This window comes from Carex rostrata, chromosome 6 (assembly GCF_964058835.1).
Source record: "Carex rostrata chromosome 6, lpCarRost1.2, whole genome shotgun sequence".
NCBI classification, from domain to species: domain Eukaryota; kingdom Viridiplantae; phylum Streptophyta; class Magnoliopsida; order Poales; family Cyperaceae; genus Carex; species Carex rostrata.
Window position 1 is genome coordinate 4130767 of NC_135923.1, and position 19394 is coordinate 4150160.

Below are 19394 nucleotides of genomic sequence, written 5' to 3' on the forward strand. Positions count from 1 at the left end.
GAGGTGACCAAGAACACAGAAACTTGATTTCGGTGACAAGGAGTCTGTATCAATTGCAGTGAAGCAAATTTTAAGGCCGGCTAATGAATGCGGGCCTGATCAAAATTCACGGGACGGGTTAATATGGAGCGGGTAGCTTTAATATTCGTGCCAATCTGTATTGGACAGTCCAGATTACGATATGAATTCCGGTCAAGCGGGCAGCTTTAATCTTCACGACTGAAATTGTTTAAAGTTGATTCTTAAACTGTTTGAGGTTGTTTATTGGATTATTTGAATTATTTGTTTGTTTCTATGTTCTATTCAAAATAAGTGTTATTTATGTGTTTATATATCGAAGATGTTCATTAGATTACGACCGCCAATTAATTGTGGCATCAGATGTAGATTTCAGTCGGTTTAAAACATTAAAACTGGAATTCACACCACCTATACCATGTACTGGATCTGCTTTTCTGGTACATATCCTGTCCAAAAGCTCCTTTTTCTGGTTCTTTTGGCCAAGGCCATGGTTAGCCATTACTTTAAGGTTGCATCTTAGGACACTTGTGTGTTGTATAAAGGAAACGCGGGCTTAGCGCAGTGATGTGAACGTCGTATCTCCGTAGACGCAGGTTTAACTCTCATGAAAAATATCTAAAAGATGTTGGATGTACCAGAACTCTTTAATAAAGATATAATTGAATAAGTTTTTTTTTAATACTAAAGCGGGTAATTTATACAATTTCATAAATAAATTCGAGTATTTTCGGAAGAATGGTACCGAACAACTGTTACGTATATTCTGTATACAGTTATTTAAAAGAACAAGTGGCTAGATATATGAGAGATAAGAGGATAGCTAGGTAATGAATTTAAGAGAAATAAAAAGGGATTGCATCTTGGGGACACTTGTTTGGAGGTGTAGAGGTTTCATCTTGAATGATACCAAACAACTGGTACACATCTTGTGTACATAACTATTTACACTATACAGTTATATAAAAGAACAAGTAGCAATACGAGAGAGAACAGGAGGGGATAATGAATTTAAGATAAATAAAAAGAGATTGTGTTGCCCCATTGAGATTGGTGATAGAGAATTAAAGGTAAAAGAGACTAATATCTAGCTTGCATTCATGTTACTTGCCTAGGTGAGAACTATATATGATGCATATTAATTAAAGTCAATTTATAATTTTAAGAACATTCTATGTACGAGAGCAGACAAGCATATATTCCAGATAAATCTTGGATTGGGACAATCCATGCGTTTAATTCAGCGATTGTGATAAATTAATGATATCCGAATAAACTGATAAAAGTGTAAAATTATTCCATTAACGGAGGAAGCAAATAATCTATGGAAACGGTAATGGAAAAAAGAAGGCACTGAAAATTGAGACTTACATCTCATTACAACCTTCAATGTTTTGAGATATTAGAGCTACCAAACTATGATAGCAAAGTTTGAATTTGCAAAATGAGTGAGGCTATAGTAATATGCATATTACCTATCAATCCGTGCTATGGATCTATATTTTTATTTTCAAAGTCCAAACAGTCGATTCAAACCGATAAATATGCGATGAATCTATATTTTTATTTTCAAAGTCCAAACAGTCAATTCGAACCAATAAACATGATCTTGATATGAAAATATACTTGCAAATCAAATTTTATATTTTTCGGATTTTTCTTTATGACTGTTTAGATAGATAAAAAATTAATGGTTTCGGATAATCCAGAATTTTAAATCGAGTTTCTGTCTAGTTAAAAAAATAGTAAAAAAATTCTAAAAGTATAAAATTTGATCTACAAGTGCATTATTAAATAGAGATTATTTTAAGCGATTCAGATTAATTGTTTTGAGTTCATAGTATGGACCACTGCGTAATATATGCATGCTATTGTTAGCATATCCTCACTCTTTGCAAAATTTTACCTTCTATTTAAATTGCAGCAAAATATTTACACCACATTTTGGATTTATCAAAAGTTTTCCAAATATATTTAAGCAAGAACAAAATATATCAAACATCTGATAAGAAAAATTAATTAACAAGTGTGTTTGATAAACAACTACACTATTTTAAGGATGTATTTTTGGCTCCATTTTCTTGAGCACTATCTTGTTCTTTCCAAAGATTGTGCAACTCCAAGGGTGGCATGGATAAAGCCTTTATGAGCTTAACAGCGCTGTTTTGTCGCGGCAAAGACTGTTTCGGAAGGCTTGAGCCTTTTATCAAGTTTCCCTTTGGAACCATCTCCAATTTTCCGATGTGATGAGACGAGCCTTGCTCTTCATCTATCGGTTCATCCTTTGTTAGCGGTGTCATTCGCCGGTATACCAAGTATACGATCAATTGGGTAGTTCCTAAAGCAAAACCAAGAGCATTTGGTACCTGTGTAAATATTGAAGAATATGAGTACTGACATTTATTTGGAGCAAATTTAAATCATTTTTTAAGAAATGAAAGCGTTTTAGTTATAGGTACTGTCACTAGGCTAGAATTTGGGCTGAAAATACATCCAATCCTGTTACTTTTTTATTTTCGGGTTAATATTTTAACAAAGCATTTTTGGCTTCATACAGCACACGGACTATAGAATCAAATGCCTCTGCATATGGTTTATGCGCTGCATGAAGCCAAAACTGCTCTCTTAAAATCTTTACTGGTTCTTTTCACACACTGAAACTTAACCAAATGTAAAAATAACATAAGACTAACCCCTATAAAGAAATCTTTCACCAAAAGGGCATATACGCTCCAAATTCCACCATTGAGGAACAGAAAGAAGGAAAGTGAGAATGGCATGTATTCAACACTTCTTGTCTTAATAACTGCAGTCTGCACATCAATAATTAAATATTAATTACCAATCAATAATTTTAGTCTAAGCAAATACATTACTATCAACACATCACTAACACCGCTTCCCAACCACTCCACACACTGACACACACATACCCTTAACAACCCCACCAAAAAATGAAAGGAACATAATTACAGAAAATAGAAAATTCTCAATCTAAAATCTTCCATTGTGCTAGAAGTGTAGACATATGCTCATATATATGCTTCGAAACTGAGCCCTCGAGAATTCAACCGTTCATAGAGTAACCACGCGTGTGTTGATGTAATATGACCTACACACTATTATTTCAACAACCAGTTGGTTACTTTTTTTGCCAATAGTAACAAACCAAGTTAATTAAGCAGCTGATGTGTTTAGATGCATATACATACATACATACATGCATGCATAGTTTGCAAGCGATAGCTCCTACTGATACTTTTTAGAAATCTGTTTCAGAAACACAAACTTAAGAAAAGGACCCCGCAACACCCCCTCTACCCCCAACAAGCAAAATATTTAAAAGTACATAAAAAATAATAAAAAATAATAATAATAATAATAACAATAAAAATAGATTAATAAAACCAAATGAAAAAAAAGGAAAGCCCCCGAAATGTTATGAGTATATCGACTGATGAATAATTGGAAAAAAAAAAAAAGACTAGAGTTTCATAATTCTAACCATGGCTACCATAGGAGCAGCATACATCCCAATTGTCAATACCACACATAACACGCCTACGACAAGCAAACGGATGCTTCCATGCAACCCAAGAAGCGCAACCAAGACCACCAATGCCATAAACGCAATATTAACTGCTGCCACCAATATTACCATCTTCAACTGAGTTATTTCACAAAATAATTCCATATTAGCATATTTGCTAACTAGATTACCGGTGATTTGTTAGCGCAATCCTCAAATATATACGTTCAGCTCGTGCCACAATGCAATAAGTTCTTTTACTACTTTATTACATGCCAATTTGGTACTGGAACTTTTTCCTAAATCTATATATATACCTTTCTTTTGCTGCTTCCACAATTATATATGATTTGGACCCACTTTTCATGCAATTATGCGCACGAACGTGCGCACATGCGCATTCTCACATAGATACAGAAAGAAAAAAGAGAGCTAACCTTGGTTCGTTTTGGTGCATAGGTGAGGTAGAGAATGACGTAGATAGCCTGTAGAACTGCCCCGGCACCATTAACGGTAACAATAAGAAGGCCGTCAGGCTTGAGAATACCATAAAATGACCAAAGAGATGTGCTCAATAGTGTAGTCACATAAGGAAGCCATGCGAAGTCTTGTGTTGATTTTTCCTTCACTATTCTCCAAAATGTACCACTACATATATATATAACCATATATAAATTTTATGGCATTCAATCATGAATATGAAAGAAAAAAAAATATCATTAACCATATATGATTTTTATTCCAAGTCTGAATGTCAATTGGATTTCCTTATTCATGCATGTTTTATCAGGGGGTAGCTTTTGTACCAGTACTACACCAGGCTAGCATGTTTATAAACTTAATTATGATAGTTCAGAAACAGTACTATAGAACAATATCATAAAAGCATATATGAATCTTGCTTGTATTACACTGGTACTGATTACCAAAATTGCTAAAAGAAAACTCACATTGGGGAGGCAAATACAAGGATGGATATAACATTTCCTGCCCAAAAGAAATAAAGAGAAATTAATTAACTATATAATTCAATACAATCACAAATATAATAAAAGAATATAAAGTTACAATTAATCTTCAATCATTCTAAATTTTAATGACACTTACCCACAATGCCCACAATGAAGCTGACATCAGTCATTTTGGAAGAGATATAATGTCAGGTTATCACTTACTAGTGAATTAAGGGACCAGCAACAGGGACTATAAATAGAGAACAAGAGAGAATGAAAGCAACATATGAGCCGTAGGATGTGCCACAGAAGCATCAAGATCGACTTGACAACATGTAGGACCGTTTAGGCACTGTCGGTGTGACCTTCTCCACTAGACTTTTGTACCCAAAATCTCTTTTTCTTTGGTTTGAAGAGCACTTCAAATTTTATTTTGCGGTCGTTCAGAATCAAAATAACTAAAAGCGGCAAGTTTTGGATTAATTTGGCTCAATTGGTAGAATATTTCTGGAATTTGGACACGTTGCACTCAGAAAGAGAGAGGGAATATTTTATTATGTATCTCAAACAAAAATCTTTATTATACGATCCTCTCCATTTTTAGGAATGGAGATCTCCATTCATTTTAATAAATTTTTGGGCGAGTATGATAATAAATATCAATTTCATTTTCCAAAAAATAAAAAATACCTTTCATTCAAGTACTATTTGTCAATTTTGTGAATTTTATAACTACTATGTGATTTTTTTTTCATATTGTTTGCATAATTTTATTTTCAGATAGTCTCACAAACATCAAAGTTTTAATATATTTTATATGCAATATAAAAAGGCAAATTATTCTCAATTATGTTGGTATACACAGGCATCGAGAATTTTATAACTCAACCAAAAATTTATAAAAAGGCAAATCGACAGCCTCTCAATATCTTATATAATTAATAGGTATAATCAAAACTTATTTGTTAGATGGAAGTACGTATATTGCTTTTAATGAGCCCGTCAATTATGAGAAAATATCATTATCGTCTCCCATCATAATTAATATAATATTAATATTATGTTTGTGCGTTGTAGGCTTGTAGCGGAACATATTATAAGAAAAAAAAATTCATACAAAATGATATATTTTCATAATAAAAATTAGATCAATGAAAATAATAATTATTCAAAAATAGATCAACATATTTTCGTGTAAATGTAAAATTTATTCTTTAATAATATACTTATGAGCTTTCTTTTTACTAGCATATAACAAATTTTTTATGTTCCTTAACGAGAAAACAAGAAAAAAACCATTAAAATAAGTTGTTTATCTCCATTTTTATATTAAGCACATGTCCTGATCCACCAACAACCCTGATTAAAAAATGAAATTTCAGATTTAATATCAGTTTTTCGATTAAATATTATAATTCTATGCATCTTTTTTTATGTTGTTTTACATGTCGAAATCTAAATCTATTTAGACACGTACTCACCATATGCAAATTGTATCTTTCTGATTGGTCATGATTTCTTTCTATATTTTAAATATCATTTAAAGAAATTTGAATTGATTGATAAATGATTGGTTATGTCTTGATTTATTTATATTTGTCTAATATCATTTAAGGAATGTTATTTATCATTTAACATGTCATTTTATATGAGGTTTTTTTTCATGAAAATATGTCAAATGTATGTCATTTAAATATCATTTAATATGACAATTAAGGAATGTTATTTACATGTAGATGTCATTTAGTCTAAATTGTCTTATGAAAATATGTCATTTTGTATGAGATTTATTTTGTTTTCTTATAATATGACCCTTTGCAAAGCACGAGCATAATACTAGCTTTTTGTTGTTGTCATATTATAGTTCTTGTTATTGTTAGAAGGGTTATTTTTCTCTTTGTAGAATTTATTTGCATTTGTATATCAAAAATAAAGAATAAAATCATATTTACTTAAATAAAATTATTAAATAATAAATAACATTTTTTATATAATATAAAAAATAAATAAATAAAGACATTATCAATCAATTATTTATAATACTAAAATCTGCTTATGTTTTGATCCACTCGCTGCTATTTATTTCAAGATGGTAATTCCATTTTTTACAATATTGTGATTAATTTATAGGAGCCTGATAATCTTAAAAAAGAAAACCTTTTTGATTTTAACGAGATATAATATTAAATAAACTAAATCAATACATTAATGAAGAGAAATATTACATTATTTAAAAAATAACTAAGGATATATTCGTTCATCAACTGAAATAATTAATTAGTGTTGTGTCTATAAAAATTGTTGTGTGAATATCCGTTTATGCCTCTTATATTATGGCGTTGTTTAAAGACACAGATCGTACAATTCAATAAAGAATTAATTAATTAGTTTATGCCTACTATCTATTTCTTATATTAAGCACGTAAATGTCCTGATCCGCCAACGATTGATTGTGATTAAAAGATAAAATTTCATATTAAATATCAATGCTCTGATCAAATAGCTAGTCTGCTTTCTTTTGATTTTATGCATATTTTTATGTTTTTTTTACGTGTAGAAGTCTTATTTAGACACGTACTTGTCACACGTATTCACCACAAATTTTTTTAGTTTGCTTTCTTTTGATCATGATTTAGTTTTTAAATATTTTGATATTCTACGTACTGATACAAATCTGATACTGTTCAGATATTTTGATAATTTTATTCAAATCAAGATAATAAAGACATACTATTCTGATTCTATTCTAATAGAGACATATTATTCTTAGAGGTGCTATCGGGTCAGGTCGGGTCCGGGTACTATTATATTTGGACCCGGACCCTAAAAGTGTTCGGGTCCAAATTTCGATTCATATACTTATTTGTTTCAAATCGGGTCCGGTCCGGATCCGGATACCTATCTACCCGTAGATATTTCGGGTCCAGTCTTTCAGTTCCGGGTAGATAGATACCCATAACTTGTTTGTGGATTATCGGGTCCGGTTCGGATACGGGGCGGTTCCGGATTCAGAGCGGGTATAGGTCACAACTCCAAAGTATTTGAGAAATTATTTACATTTAAATATAATTATAATTTCTTAAACATCTCATATAAAAAATCATTACAATATAAATTAAAAACTACTGCAAAATAAAAATTATACTATTAATCATGTTTATAAATAATAAAATATATCATGCTACATAGCAAAATAAAAATAATCTCTAAATTATTAGTTGGTTGTTGGTTGTTTGGAGTACTCATGGTGTGACAAAAAATATTGAATTCAGTTTTTTGTTAATAGCTTTTGAGTTCAGGAGGATGGAGGAGATATAATTTTTAGAAAGTAAAATATTAGAGATGATGATTTTTTTTTCTATAATTCAAAAAAATCTATGAATTGAATGTAATAGAAGAAAAAAGGTATAAAATAAGCTGGTTACGGAAGAATAAATTTGACAATCATGTGTATAATATAGAACAAAAATTAAAGGGCGTAATTAAAGGGCTAGTTAAGGATGTAATTAAAGGGTAGTGTAAAACAGTAGTATAAATTTGGTTAAGTTTTATCAAATTATAGCTCAGGTGAAATATATTATCTAACACAAAAACTTGATACAGAGTTATTAATATATATTTTATCGGGTATTTATACGGGTATCGGGTCGGGTCCGGTTATGGATCGGATAATTAAATGATACCCATATCCTACCCATTACAATATCGGTTCCGGTTCGGATCCGGGTCGGATATTAAATTATTAATTTTGTACCCATACCTATAATTTAATCGGTTATATTTTTTAAACCATACCCTATCCAAATTAATCGGATCCGGGTCAGTTCTGGGTCGGATCCGGTTCGGTTCCGGATCGGATCCGGGTAATCGGGTAAAAGTAGCACCTCTAATTATTCTCATAGATTAATAAGGACATACTATATATTCTTTTTTTTTTGAAGATACTATATATTCTTATACGATTCTACTGATATTCTAATCAGAAACGACATCCTCTAATATAAAGAGAGGGTATTAAATCTGATCCACGTATAAATTAGAAAAATATTCTGGTCCTTTGAGCCATCATATCTAAATACGTCTTTCAAGTAGTTTAACAGAAAAAATCCTTCCAATGTTATATAACTTTCATTTTTAGTGCTAATATTCAAACATATAAAGCTATGTTTATAACATTTTAAAATATTACTCACAAGCATTTAAATATCTATCTAAAAGCATTTCTAGATAGTTTTAATTTTTAACTACTTTTTTCTTCAAACAAAAAAAGAAAATGTTCTTTTCACCCACTATTTTATTTTTATTTTTTCTTTGATCAATCTAATATATTTTTCCGACGATCTGCGATGAATTTTACAAATCTAAAAATATGAATGTTTTCTATTTGATTTTATTTTTCAAATAAGACCCATGAAGAAATATTTTTGAGTAATTTTGAATTTTTTTTAAAGTAAAACTCATGGGCACTTTAAATTTTGAAGTTTTTAAATCTCAGTCTACAACCATTAAAATTTTGAAGGCTTTGTGCATGAGGTTTATATGATTTGTACATGAGCTTTGTACGAGCTTTGTATATGCAGTGTTATTGTTGAGGTTTATACGCTTTGAAGTTTTATTGTTGAGATTTAAATTTTTTGTGCATGAAGTTTATACGCTTTATTCTAGAGATTTTTGAAGTGTTATTAACGAGGTTTATACACTTGTACATGAGGTTTAAAGTGGTAAAAAAAATGACACAAATATAACTCGAAAGTTATTCTTTATAGATCTCATTTGAAAGAGAAAAATAAGTAAAAAAACATTCGTATTTTTAGATTCGCAAAATTCATCATGGATCGTCGGAAAAATGGACGTGAATAATTAGAGAAAAGAAAAAAAAGTGGGTGAAAATAATCTTTTCCCTTTTGGCTTAAAGACAAAAATAGTTAAGAATTAAAACTATCTAAATTTAGAATTTAAATGATTTCAGATAGAGGTTTAAATGCTTGCGAGTAATATTTTAAAGAATAATTATTTCAATCCCCACACTCCAGTACCCGCATTGTACCCCCATCTCTTAAACAAATTTTAACTTCCCATAAACTAACTTAACTAACTAGTTTAATTAAATTTATTCACAACACTGTGATCTTTCAAATTGAATTAAATTCATGGGTATAAATACTTAGAAGATAATAAATTAATACTTGCAAATTAAGATATTAATACTTGCATGTCTAACTTGATATAACTATATAGAGGGACCACTCAAACTACATGGGAGAAGAATCATACACGTTTTTAGAGGTGAGTTTTTTTTCAATATCTTCCGCATTTCTCACGTATTCTACGCAATTTTATCTTTCAAATGAGATCCATAATGACGTACTTTTGGATTCATCGTCACACAAGTATTTATACCTCATTGTGCAAGTATTTATACCTCATCGTGCAAGTATTTATACCTATACTTGTAAGTATTTTATCCCTAATCGTGGACCCCGCATCTCCGCATCACATTTCCTTAATCATCCCTGTGTCAACCTTTCTCTAACAAAAATAGTTGACCACATAGGTATAAATACTTCTGTGCATAGGTATAAATACTTGTAGTACTTGATATTAATACTTTTAAATGTCAGCAGTGTCATATGTGAAAAATACTAGGTATAAATACTTAAATGACAAGGTATAAATACTTGTGTGATGACGAGCTTGAAAGTACGTCATCATGGATCTCATTTGAAAGATAAAATTGCGTAGAATACGTGAGAAATGCGGAAGATATTGAAAAAAAACTCACCTCTAAAAACGTGTATGATTCTTCTCCCATGTAGTTTGAGTGGTCCCTCTATATAGTTATATCAAGTTAGACATGCAAGTATTAATATCCTAATTTGCAAGTATTAATTTATTATCTTCTAAGTATTTATACCCATGAATTTAATTAAATTTGAAAGATCACAGTGTTGTGAATAAATTTAATTAAACTAGTTAGTTAAGTTAGTTTATGGGAAGTTAAAATTTGTTTAAGAGATGGGGGTACAATGCGGGTACTGGAGTGTGGGGATTGAAATAATTATTCTTTAAAATATTACTCGCAAGCATTTAAACCTCTATCTGAAATCATTTAAATTCTAAATTTAGATAGTTTTAACTCTTAACTATTTTTGTCTTTAAGCCAAAAGGGAAAAGATTATTTTCACCCACTTTTTTTTCTTTTCTCTAATTATTCACGTCCATTTTTCCGACGATCCATGATGAATTTTGCGAATCTAAAAATACGAATGTTTTTTTACTTATTTTTCTCTTTCAAATGAGATCTATGAAGAATAACTTTCGAGTTATATTTGTGTCATTTTTTTTTACCACTTTAAACCTCATGTACAAGTGTATAAACCTCGTTAATAACACTTCAAAAATCTCTAGAATAAAGCGTATAAACTTCATGCACAAAAAATTTAAATCTCAACAATAAAACTTCAAAGCGTATAAACCTCAACAATAACACTACATATACAAAGCTCGTACAAAGCTCATGTACAAATCATATAAACCTCATGCACAAAGCCTTCAAAATTTTAATGGTTGTAGACTGAGATTTAAAAACTTCAAAATTTAAAGTGCCCATGAGTTTTACTTTAAAAAAAATTCAAAATTACTCAAAAATATTTCTTCATGGGTCTTATTTGAAAAATAAAATCAAATATAAAACATTCATATTTTTAGATTTGTAAAATTCATCGCAGATCGTCGGAAAAATATATTAGATTGATCAAAGAAAAAATAAAAATAAAATAGTGGGTGAAAAGAACATTTTCTTTTTTTGTTTGAAGAAAAAAGTAGTTAAAAATTAAAACTATCTAGAAATGCTTTTAGATAGATATTTAAATGCTTGTGAGTAATATTTTAAAATGTTATAAACATAGCTTTATATGTTTGAATATTAGCACTAAAAATGAAAGTTATATAACATTGGAAGGATTTTTTCTGTTAAACTACTTGAAAGACGTATTTAGATATGATGGCTCAAAGGACCAGAATATTTTTCTAATTTATACGTGGATCAGATTTAATACCCTCTCTTTATATTAGAGGATGTCGTTTCTGATTAGAATATCAGTAGAATCGTATAAGAATATATAGTATCTTCAAAAAAAAAGAATATATAGTATGTCCTTATTAATCTATGAGAATAATTAGAGGTGCTACTTTTACCCGATTACTCGGATCCGATCCGGAACCGAACCGGATCCGACCCAGAACTGACCCGGATCCGATTAATTTGGATAGGGTATGGTTTAAAAAATATAACCGATTAAATTATAGGTATGGGTACAAAATTAATAATTTAATATCCGACCCAGATCCGAACCGGAACCGATATTGTAATGGGTAGGATATGGGTATCATTTAATTATCCGATCCATAACCGGACCCGACCCGATACCCGTATAAATACCCGATAAAATATATATTAATAACTCTGTATCAAGTTTTTGTGTTAGATAATATATTTCACCTGAGCTATAATTTGATAAAACTTAACCAAATTTATACTACTGTTTTACACTACCCTTTAATTACATCCTTAACTAGCCCTTTAATTACGCTCTTTAATTTTTGTTCTATATTATACACATGATTGTCAAATTTATTCTTCCGTAACCAGCTTATTTTATACCTTTTTTCTTCTATTACATTCAATTCATAGATTTTTTTGAATTATAGAAAAGAAAATCATCATCTCTAATATTTTACTTTCTAAAAATTATATCTCCTCCATCCTCCTGAACTCAAAAGCTATTAACAAAAAACTGAATTCAATATTTTTTGTCACACCATGAGTACTCCAAACAACCAACAACCAACTAATAATTTAGAGTTATTATTTTTATTTTGCTATGTAGCATGATATATTTTATTATTTATAAACATGATTAATAGTATAATTTTTATTTTGCAGTAGTTTTTAATTTATATTGTAATGATTTATTATATGAGATGTTTAAGAAATTATAATTATATTTAAATGTAAATAATTTCTCAAATACTTTGGAGTTGTGACCTATACCCGCTCTGGATCCGGAACCGCCCCGTATCCGAACCGGACCCGATAATCCACAAACAAGTTATGGGTATCTATCTACCCGGAACTGAAAGACTGGACCCGAAATATCTACGGGTAGATAGGTATCCGGATCCGGACCGGACCCGATTTGAAACAAATAAGTATATGGATCGAAATTTGGACCCGAACACTTTTAGGGTCCGGGTCCAAATATAATAGTACCCGGACCCGACCCGACCCGATAGCACCTCTAAGAATAATATGTCTCTATTAGAATAGAATCAGAATAGTATGTCTTTATTATCTTGATTTGAATAAAATTATCAAAATATCTGAACAGTATCAGATTTGTATCAGTACGTAGAATCGTATCAAAATATTTAAAAACTAAATCATGATCAAAAGAAAGCAAACTAAAAAAATTTGTGGTGAATACGTGTGACAAGTACGTGTCTAAATAAGACTTCTACACGTAAAAAAAACATAAAAATATGCATAAAATCAAAAGAAAGCAGACTAGCTATTTGATCAGAGCATTGATATTCAATATGAAATTTTATCTTTTAATCACAATCAATCGTTGGCGGATCAGGACATTTACGTGCTTAATATAAGAAATAGATAGTAGGCATAAACTAATTAATTAATTCTTTATTGAATTGTACGATCTGTGTCTTTAAACAACGCCATAATATAAGAGGCATAAACGGATATTCACACAACAATTTTTATAGACACAACACTAATTAATTATTTCAGTTGATGAACGAATATATCCTTAGTTATTTTTTAAATAATGTAATATTTCTCTTCATTAATGTATTGATTTAGTTTATTTAATATTATATCTCGTTAAAATCAAAAAGGTTTTCTTTTTTAAGATTAGATCTTTTTAAAATAATCTCAAATGAGGTATTTTTCATGTTGGAAATTCTAACTTTTTCATAAGCTCGATCTCACTTGTTGATTTAATTCAACACTAAAGTATGATAACTAAATTATATTTCCTCTAACAGATCGAGGAGGGATCCATGTACAACATTTGTAAGTTACAACATCTTACAACAATTCGATTTTGTAATTTTCAAAGTCCAAATAGTCGATCCAAACCGTTTAACGTGATCTCTATATTAAAATGTGTTTGTAGATAAAATTTTACATTTTTTTTGAATTTGTTTATTATTTATTAAGTATTTAAAAAAAATGTTGTTTTTAGACAATATATTTTGAACCATTGAAAACAACAGTTTTGTAAAATACTTAATAAATAATAAAAAAATAAAAATAAAATCCAAACATAATTATTGTAATATAGAGAACATGTTGAACGGTTTGGATCGACTATTTGAACTTTGAAAATCGCAAAACCGAATTGTTGTAAGATGTTGTAACTTACAAATGTTGCGAGTGGATCCCTCCTCTGTATATATTGATTAAAGTTTATATTTCCATATTTTTTTTCTTCTACAATTTAATTGGAACATACTTTAATATTAAGAGGAGGGATCCGATTTTACCACAATTTTGAGTTACCATAAAGTTATCACAACTATTTTCTACATTTTTAAATTTCAATTCGTCGATCCAAACTGTTCAACATGATCTCCACAATAAAATGTGCTTCGATATCAAATTTTACATTTTTTTGAATTTTTTTTACTATTTATTAAGATGGTACAAAATTCAATGGTCTAAATTTGACTATTTTTTGTAAAATACTTAATAAATAGTAAAAAAATTCAAACAAATGTAAAATTTAATCTGCAAGCACATTTTATTGTAGAGATCATGTTGAACGGTTTGAATCAACAATTTGGACTTTAAAATTGTAAAAAAAAAGTTGTGGTAACTCAAAATTATGGTAATCGGATCCTCATTTACAAACTATTTTCTTATGCCAACAAAAGTTGTACGAGTACACGTTTCAAATATCCATGCCAACAAAAGTACGAGTCCACGTTTCAAATTTAGATGGCAAAATATCCAAATGAGTCTTACTTTTTCAATATTTTTTTGTTGAATGTTGAATTTGGAACAATGTTGAAGTAGAGGAATGTTATTCTTTTACTTTCGTCGATGTAAGCCATTTTGTATATATATGCTTGGCTTGTACAAAAGTTGAGAACATTGATGAATATCATGAACAGCATATATAATACGAGGACCAAACCAGCCAACCCATATAGACATTGTTTGGTCAAGGTGACACGCATCCTTAGTGTTTTAAAAATGCACGGCTATATATCTTCTACTATGCAACTCCCTCAATATCTAATTAATAAGGCATTTCCGGAAACACATACATTTATTTTTTGTGGGGTACGTGTGTAGTTGCAAGGATACAGCTTGAAGTTCAAACAGTCAATTTGAACTATATATTCAATATGATTTTGTATTAAAATGTATTTGAAATCATTGTTTTAGAATGGTCTAGAATTCATCTTCTAATTTTGCATTCATCAAAAAATAGTTGGGTGGGAAATTCTGTGTGATTATTAAATAGAAAAAACTTTCAAAAAAATATAAATTTTGGTCTCCATCCACATTTTTAATATAGATATCATGTTGGATGGTTCATGACGACTGTTTAGATATAGTGTCCACAAAAAATGGCACATTTTAACCCTATTTACTTTGGAAATTATATTTTACTATTTAAAATATTATATATAATTGTAACATTCAATATGACCGTCAAGATAATAATGATTATTAATCCCCATTTTAATCCTCAAATTATTATTAAATATGCATGATCTATACATATATATTAATTTTATACAATTTTAATAAATTTGTATTTAAATTAATTACACTATAATTCGTTTCAAATTCTATCCATTAGCTTAGCAACTTTATTTAGATGTGAGGTGTTAGGTACAAGTTCAAATACAAGCCACACATATATACATCAATACATGCATGTGGCCCAGTAATTTAAAGAATCTGAAAAGAAAAGGCGGTCCCAGATAGCCATATATATATAGAGTAAGACTTGGGTGCTATGAATAGCATAGAGGCCTCTATGCTACGGCTCAATATTCGAGTTTTCAAAATCCAAACGGTCGATACGAACCGTTCATCTTATTCTCCATATTAATATCTGCTTGGAGACCAAACTTTACATTTTTATGAATTTTTTTACTATTTATTAAGTATTTTACAAAATTGTTGATCCAACGGTGGCTGCACAAAACAGTAAAACCGTTGGATTAGCGATTTTCAAAGTGGCTTAATAAATAGTAAAAAAATTCAGAAAATTATAAAATTTGGTCTCCAAGCAGATATTAATATGAAGAATAAGATGAACGGTTCGGATCGACCGTTTGGATTTTGAAAACTCGAATATTGAGCCGTAGCATAGAGACCACTATGCTATCCATAGCAACCCAGCCTAACTCTATATATAAATATAAATATATGTCCAAACAAAAACACAATTCTCATGAAAATCTTTTCTAATTCCAGTTTATCACGTTTGGAAATTAGAATAACGTCAGCTTCTAAATTGATGACACGTTGCCGACCTATAGCTATAGGCTATAGCTAATGAAAGGGAAGTTAACACACATTTATTTCCTTTATGTCATGTCATCAATGGAGATTGTCGTAAAGCTTGAGCGGCCGCAGGTTATTAATTGTTGATAACAAGATCAATCATAGATAGATAAAATTAAAGATATGCTCCAAGATTTTCACAATTTTTAAATATTTTTATTGCATTGATCATATGGGAACACTTAGATTGTATCACAAACAACTGTGAGGCAGAAAGAGACAAAGCAAGAGATCACCTCTTCAGACTTCTACATCATCTCAATTGGAGAATAAAATGGTTACTCATGTAACTATGTTCTATTTTGCTTCTCTCCACTTTTTCTCAAAATTTTCCGTCATCAATCAACTAACCGACGTCGATCAGATACAATCAGATTCATTCTTGCTTCTAGCTATATAGGGGTGCAAACGTATCGGATAATATCCATATTCGAAAATTAAGTACGGATCGATATCCGATATATGAATATCTGTGAATATCCGTGCAGATACAGATACGGATACGAATATAGTTTTAAATTTTAATTATATGTATCGATTCCGAATAGTAGATATATACCATATAGTTTAATATATATTATTAAAATATTTATGTATATATTTACGAATATCTGATATTCAATCTGTATCCGTATGTACACAACAAGAATGAGACACTTTTCGCGAGGATAAAAAAGTGACTTTTTGCGACGGACTATCCTCATTGTTCAGTTTTTTTTTTTTTTTTTGCGACGGACTACCGTCATAAATGCGTTTTTTCCCTCGCAAAAAGTGTCTACTTTGTTGTAGTGGTATCTGTCTAATATTCAAGCCGTATCCGTATCCAAAAAAATAAAGCTGTTACGAATATGGTTCTACGGTTTTAATTAGCACGTACTATCCAATCCGTTTGCACTCCTATTTGTTTCCTGGCCTTTTATTCCATTATTTTCTTTAATGAAAACATTGCACAATCTTTAATGTAAAAGTATAAGAAATGTTAAGATCTATAGGGTCAATTTTTGCTTAGGGTTAGCATAGCAATATAAATATATAAAAAATATGAAAAAGAAAAAAACGTGTCTGTCTGGGCTTTTAAAACGGACAGTAACGGGCCCCGTTGTGTAATCTTGTAGCCCTTTCCTGTAAACCCAATTGATATTTGTTTTAAAAGAAATTAAGTGGTTTTATTAATGGAAAAACATGGATCAAATATCATCAATTTTTTATTTTTTTTATTATGGATAATACATACATATATATGTCTTACGTATATATTCTTATAAAACACTAGATTACATGCATTATGAAATATAATTATAAAAAATTTAAAGGTTATTAGTTTCCTGGATATAGTGTATTAATGGTCGGGCGGGTACGGGTACGTCTCGGGTACGGGTATGACGGGTACTAGGGTATACGGGTACGGGTATGTCGGGTATTTTTTTCAAAAACCATACCCTACCCGTCCTATACCCGTACCCATGTACCCTTGACGGGTAGGGCGGTCCGGGTACGGGTAGGGCGGGTACGGGTTTTTTTTTTTTTTTTGCTGTTTTTTTCTATTTTTTTTTTCCTGTTATTTTTTTTTTTTGTTTTTTTTTTTTTTTTTACTTTAAAACAATAAAATATAAATATAAATAAAAAAACAGAAATTAAAAAACAGAAATTAAAACAGAATTTTAAAAACAGAAATTACAAAACAGAAATTAAAAACAGAATTTTAAAAACAGAAATTAAAAAACAGAAATTAAAAAACAGAAATAAAAACAGAATTTAAAAAACAGAAATTAAAAAACAGAATTTTAAAAACAGAAATTAAATTGAATTTGGGGGGGAATTTGAATTTGGGGTTTGAATTATTGGGTTGAGTATAAGGGTACGGGTAAGGGTAGACGGGTATCCAGGTAGGGTAAAGTCGGGTACGGGTAAGGTCGGGTACGGGTATGGTCGGGTATTTGTCCAAAAAAATCGGTCCGGTCCTTTTTTTGCCCGTATCCGCGTACCCGAGTACCCGACCCATACCCAGGCTCAGGCACGGGCGGGTAGGGTAGGGTATACCCTTGTCGGGTATAATTAATACTCTAGGCTGGATATCACCGCAAGTCCTCAAGATTTGCCCTCGTACTTTTTTATTTAAAAGGCTCCTTCCAAGTTCCAACAGAGCGCAAAGATGGACCTAAATATTTAAAAGTTATTTCAAAACCTTTCTAATTGTTAGTGGCTATGCCTATGCCTATGAACTATGAAAATGTATTGATGGATTGATTGCTTTAGATCTTAGACACTATTTTTGTGTGAAAGGACTCAAAGCCCTCCCTTTTTCATAAACGTGCGGTGTTTGTAATTGAATGCTATATATTTTTCTATGTAAAATATATAATGATTTATTTAATTATTTAGATGTGATATTTAGAAACTCAAAATCTTAAGACTTTGTTCCACAACATTTGTTCAGAGAAAGGAAGAGAGGAGAGAAAGGAAGAGGAGGGAAGCGAGAGTTTGATTTCGAATCTGGTCAATTGATATTACTTTCTCAAAATTAAATTTTTTGAGAGAGAGCATGACAAACAGGGGCAGAGTCAGACTTTCTAATTATGGAGGTCAATTGTGAATGGGGGTCAATTTACCGTATCCGTAGTATTTTACTCTATATCATATAGAAAATTGTGTATAAATAAAAAAAATTTGAAAAAAAAAAATGGGGGTCAATTGACCTCTATTGACTCTTACTCCCTCTGCCTCCGATAAGAAAGTGCAAAGATAATTAAGTTGCGTATATAAACTTAGCAACTTTGTTCAACTCCCAATTTAAAGTGCAGGGAGGTGAACTCTTTTGTGTCTCTTCTCTCCTTTTCTTCTTGATTTTTTTTTTTGAAACCTCAGCAATTATCAAGTATAATTTTCATTAATTAAATATAAATTACATATATCGTTCTACATTAAGAACGTCATCCACAACAAACTACATCAACATCTGAACATTAACATCTAGACCTTAACATCTAACAGCTAAAATGACAAAATAAAATAAACAATCTCCATCGGTAGTAGACATCGACAATCTTCAGCATCGACTGGGTAATAACCGGAGGAAAGAGGGCATTATCTTTAATTTATTTTCTTTTTTCTGCTAGGTTTGCCGGTGGAAGAGGCCGGTGCGGCCTCAGCCTCCCCTTCTCAATCAAAGGTTTTGTGTAACGGAAGTATTAGTGGAAAGTTGGAGACGCTAGGAGCCGAAAGAAATGGCGGCTAAGATTATTGTCGCCAACTCTTTGCAATCAATGAGTTTCTTCTTGATTTGTGG

At 30.5% G+C, this 19394-nt stretch overlaps 1 protein-coding gene across 2 annotated transcripts; it reads right to left on the reverse strand.

The window, feature by feature from the left end:
• Positions 1–1938: 1938 nt before the first annotated feature.
• Positions 1939–4794, reverse strand: LOC144555912 (bidirectional sugar transporter SWEET16-like). Of its 2 annotated transcripts, XM_078304350.1 has the most exons (6): positions 4655–4785; positions 4498–4534; positions 3985–4195; positions 3524–3685; positions 2712–2831; positions 1939–2384 (listed from the first exon to the last, which is right to left on the reverse strand). In XM_078304350.1, exons 1-6 carry the CDS (start codon positions 4686–4688, stop codon positions 2067–2069), a joined length of 882 nt encoding a protein of 293 aa, XP_078160476.1. In that variant the 5' UTR covers positions 4689–4785; the 3' UTR covers positions 1939–2066. The 2 variants fall into 2 exon arrangements, with proteins under 2 accessions (XP_078160476.1, XP_078160477.1); XM_078304351.1 differs by lacking the exon at positions 2712–2831 and having other exon boundaries at positions 4655–4794.
• Positions 4795–19394: the final 14600 nt, after the last annotated feature.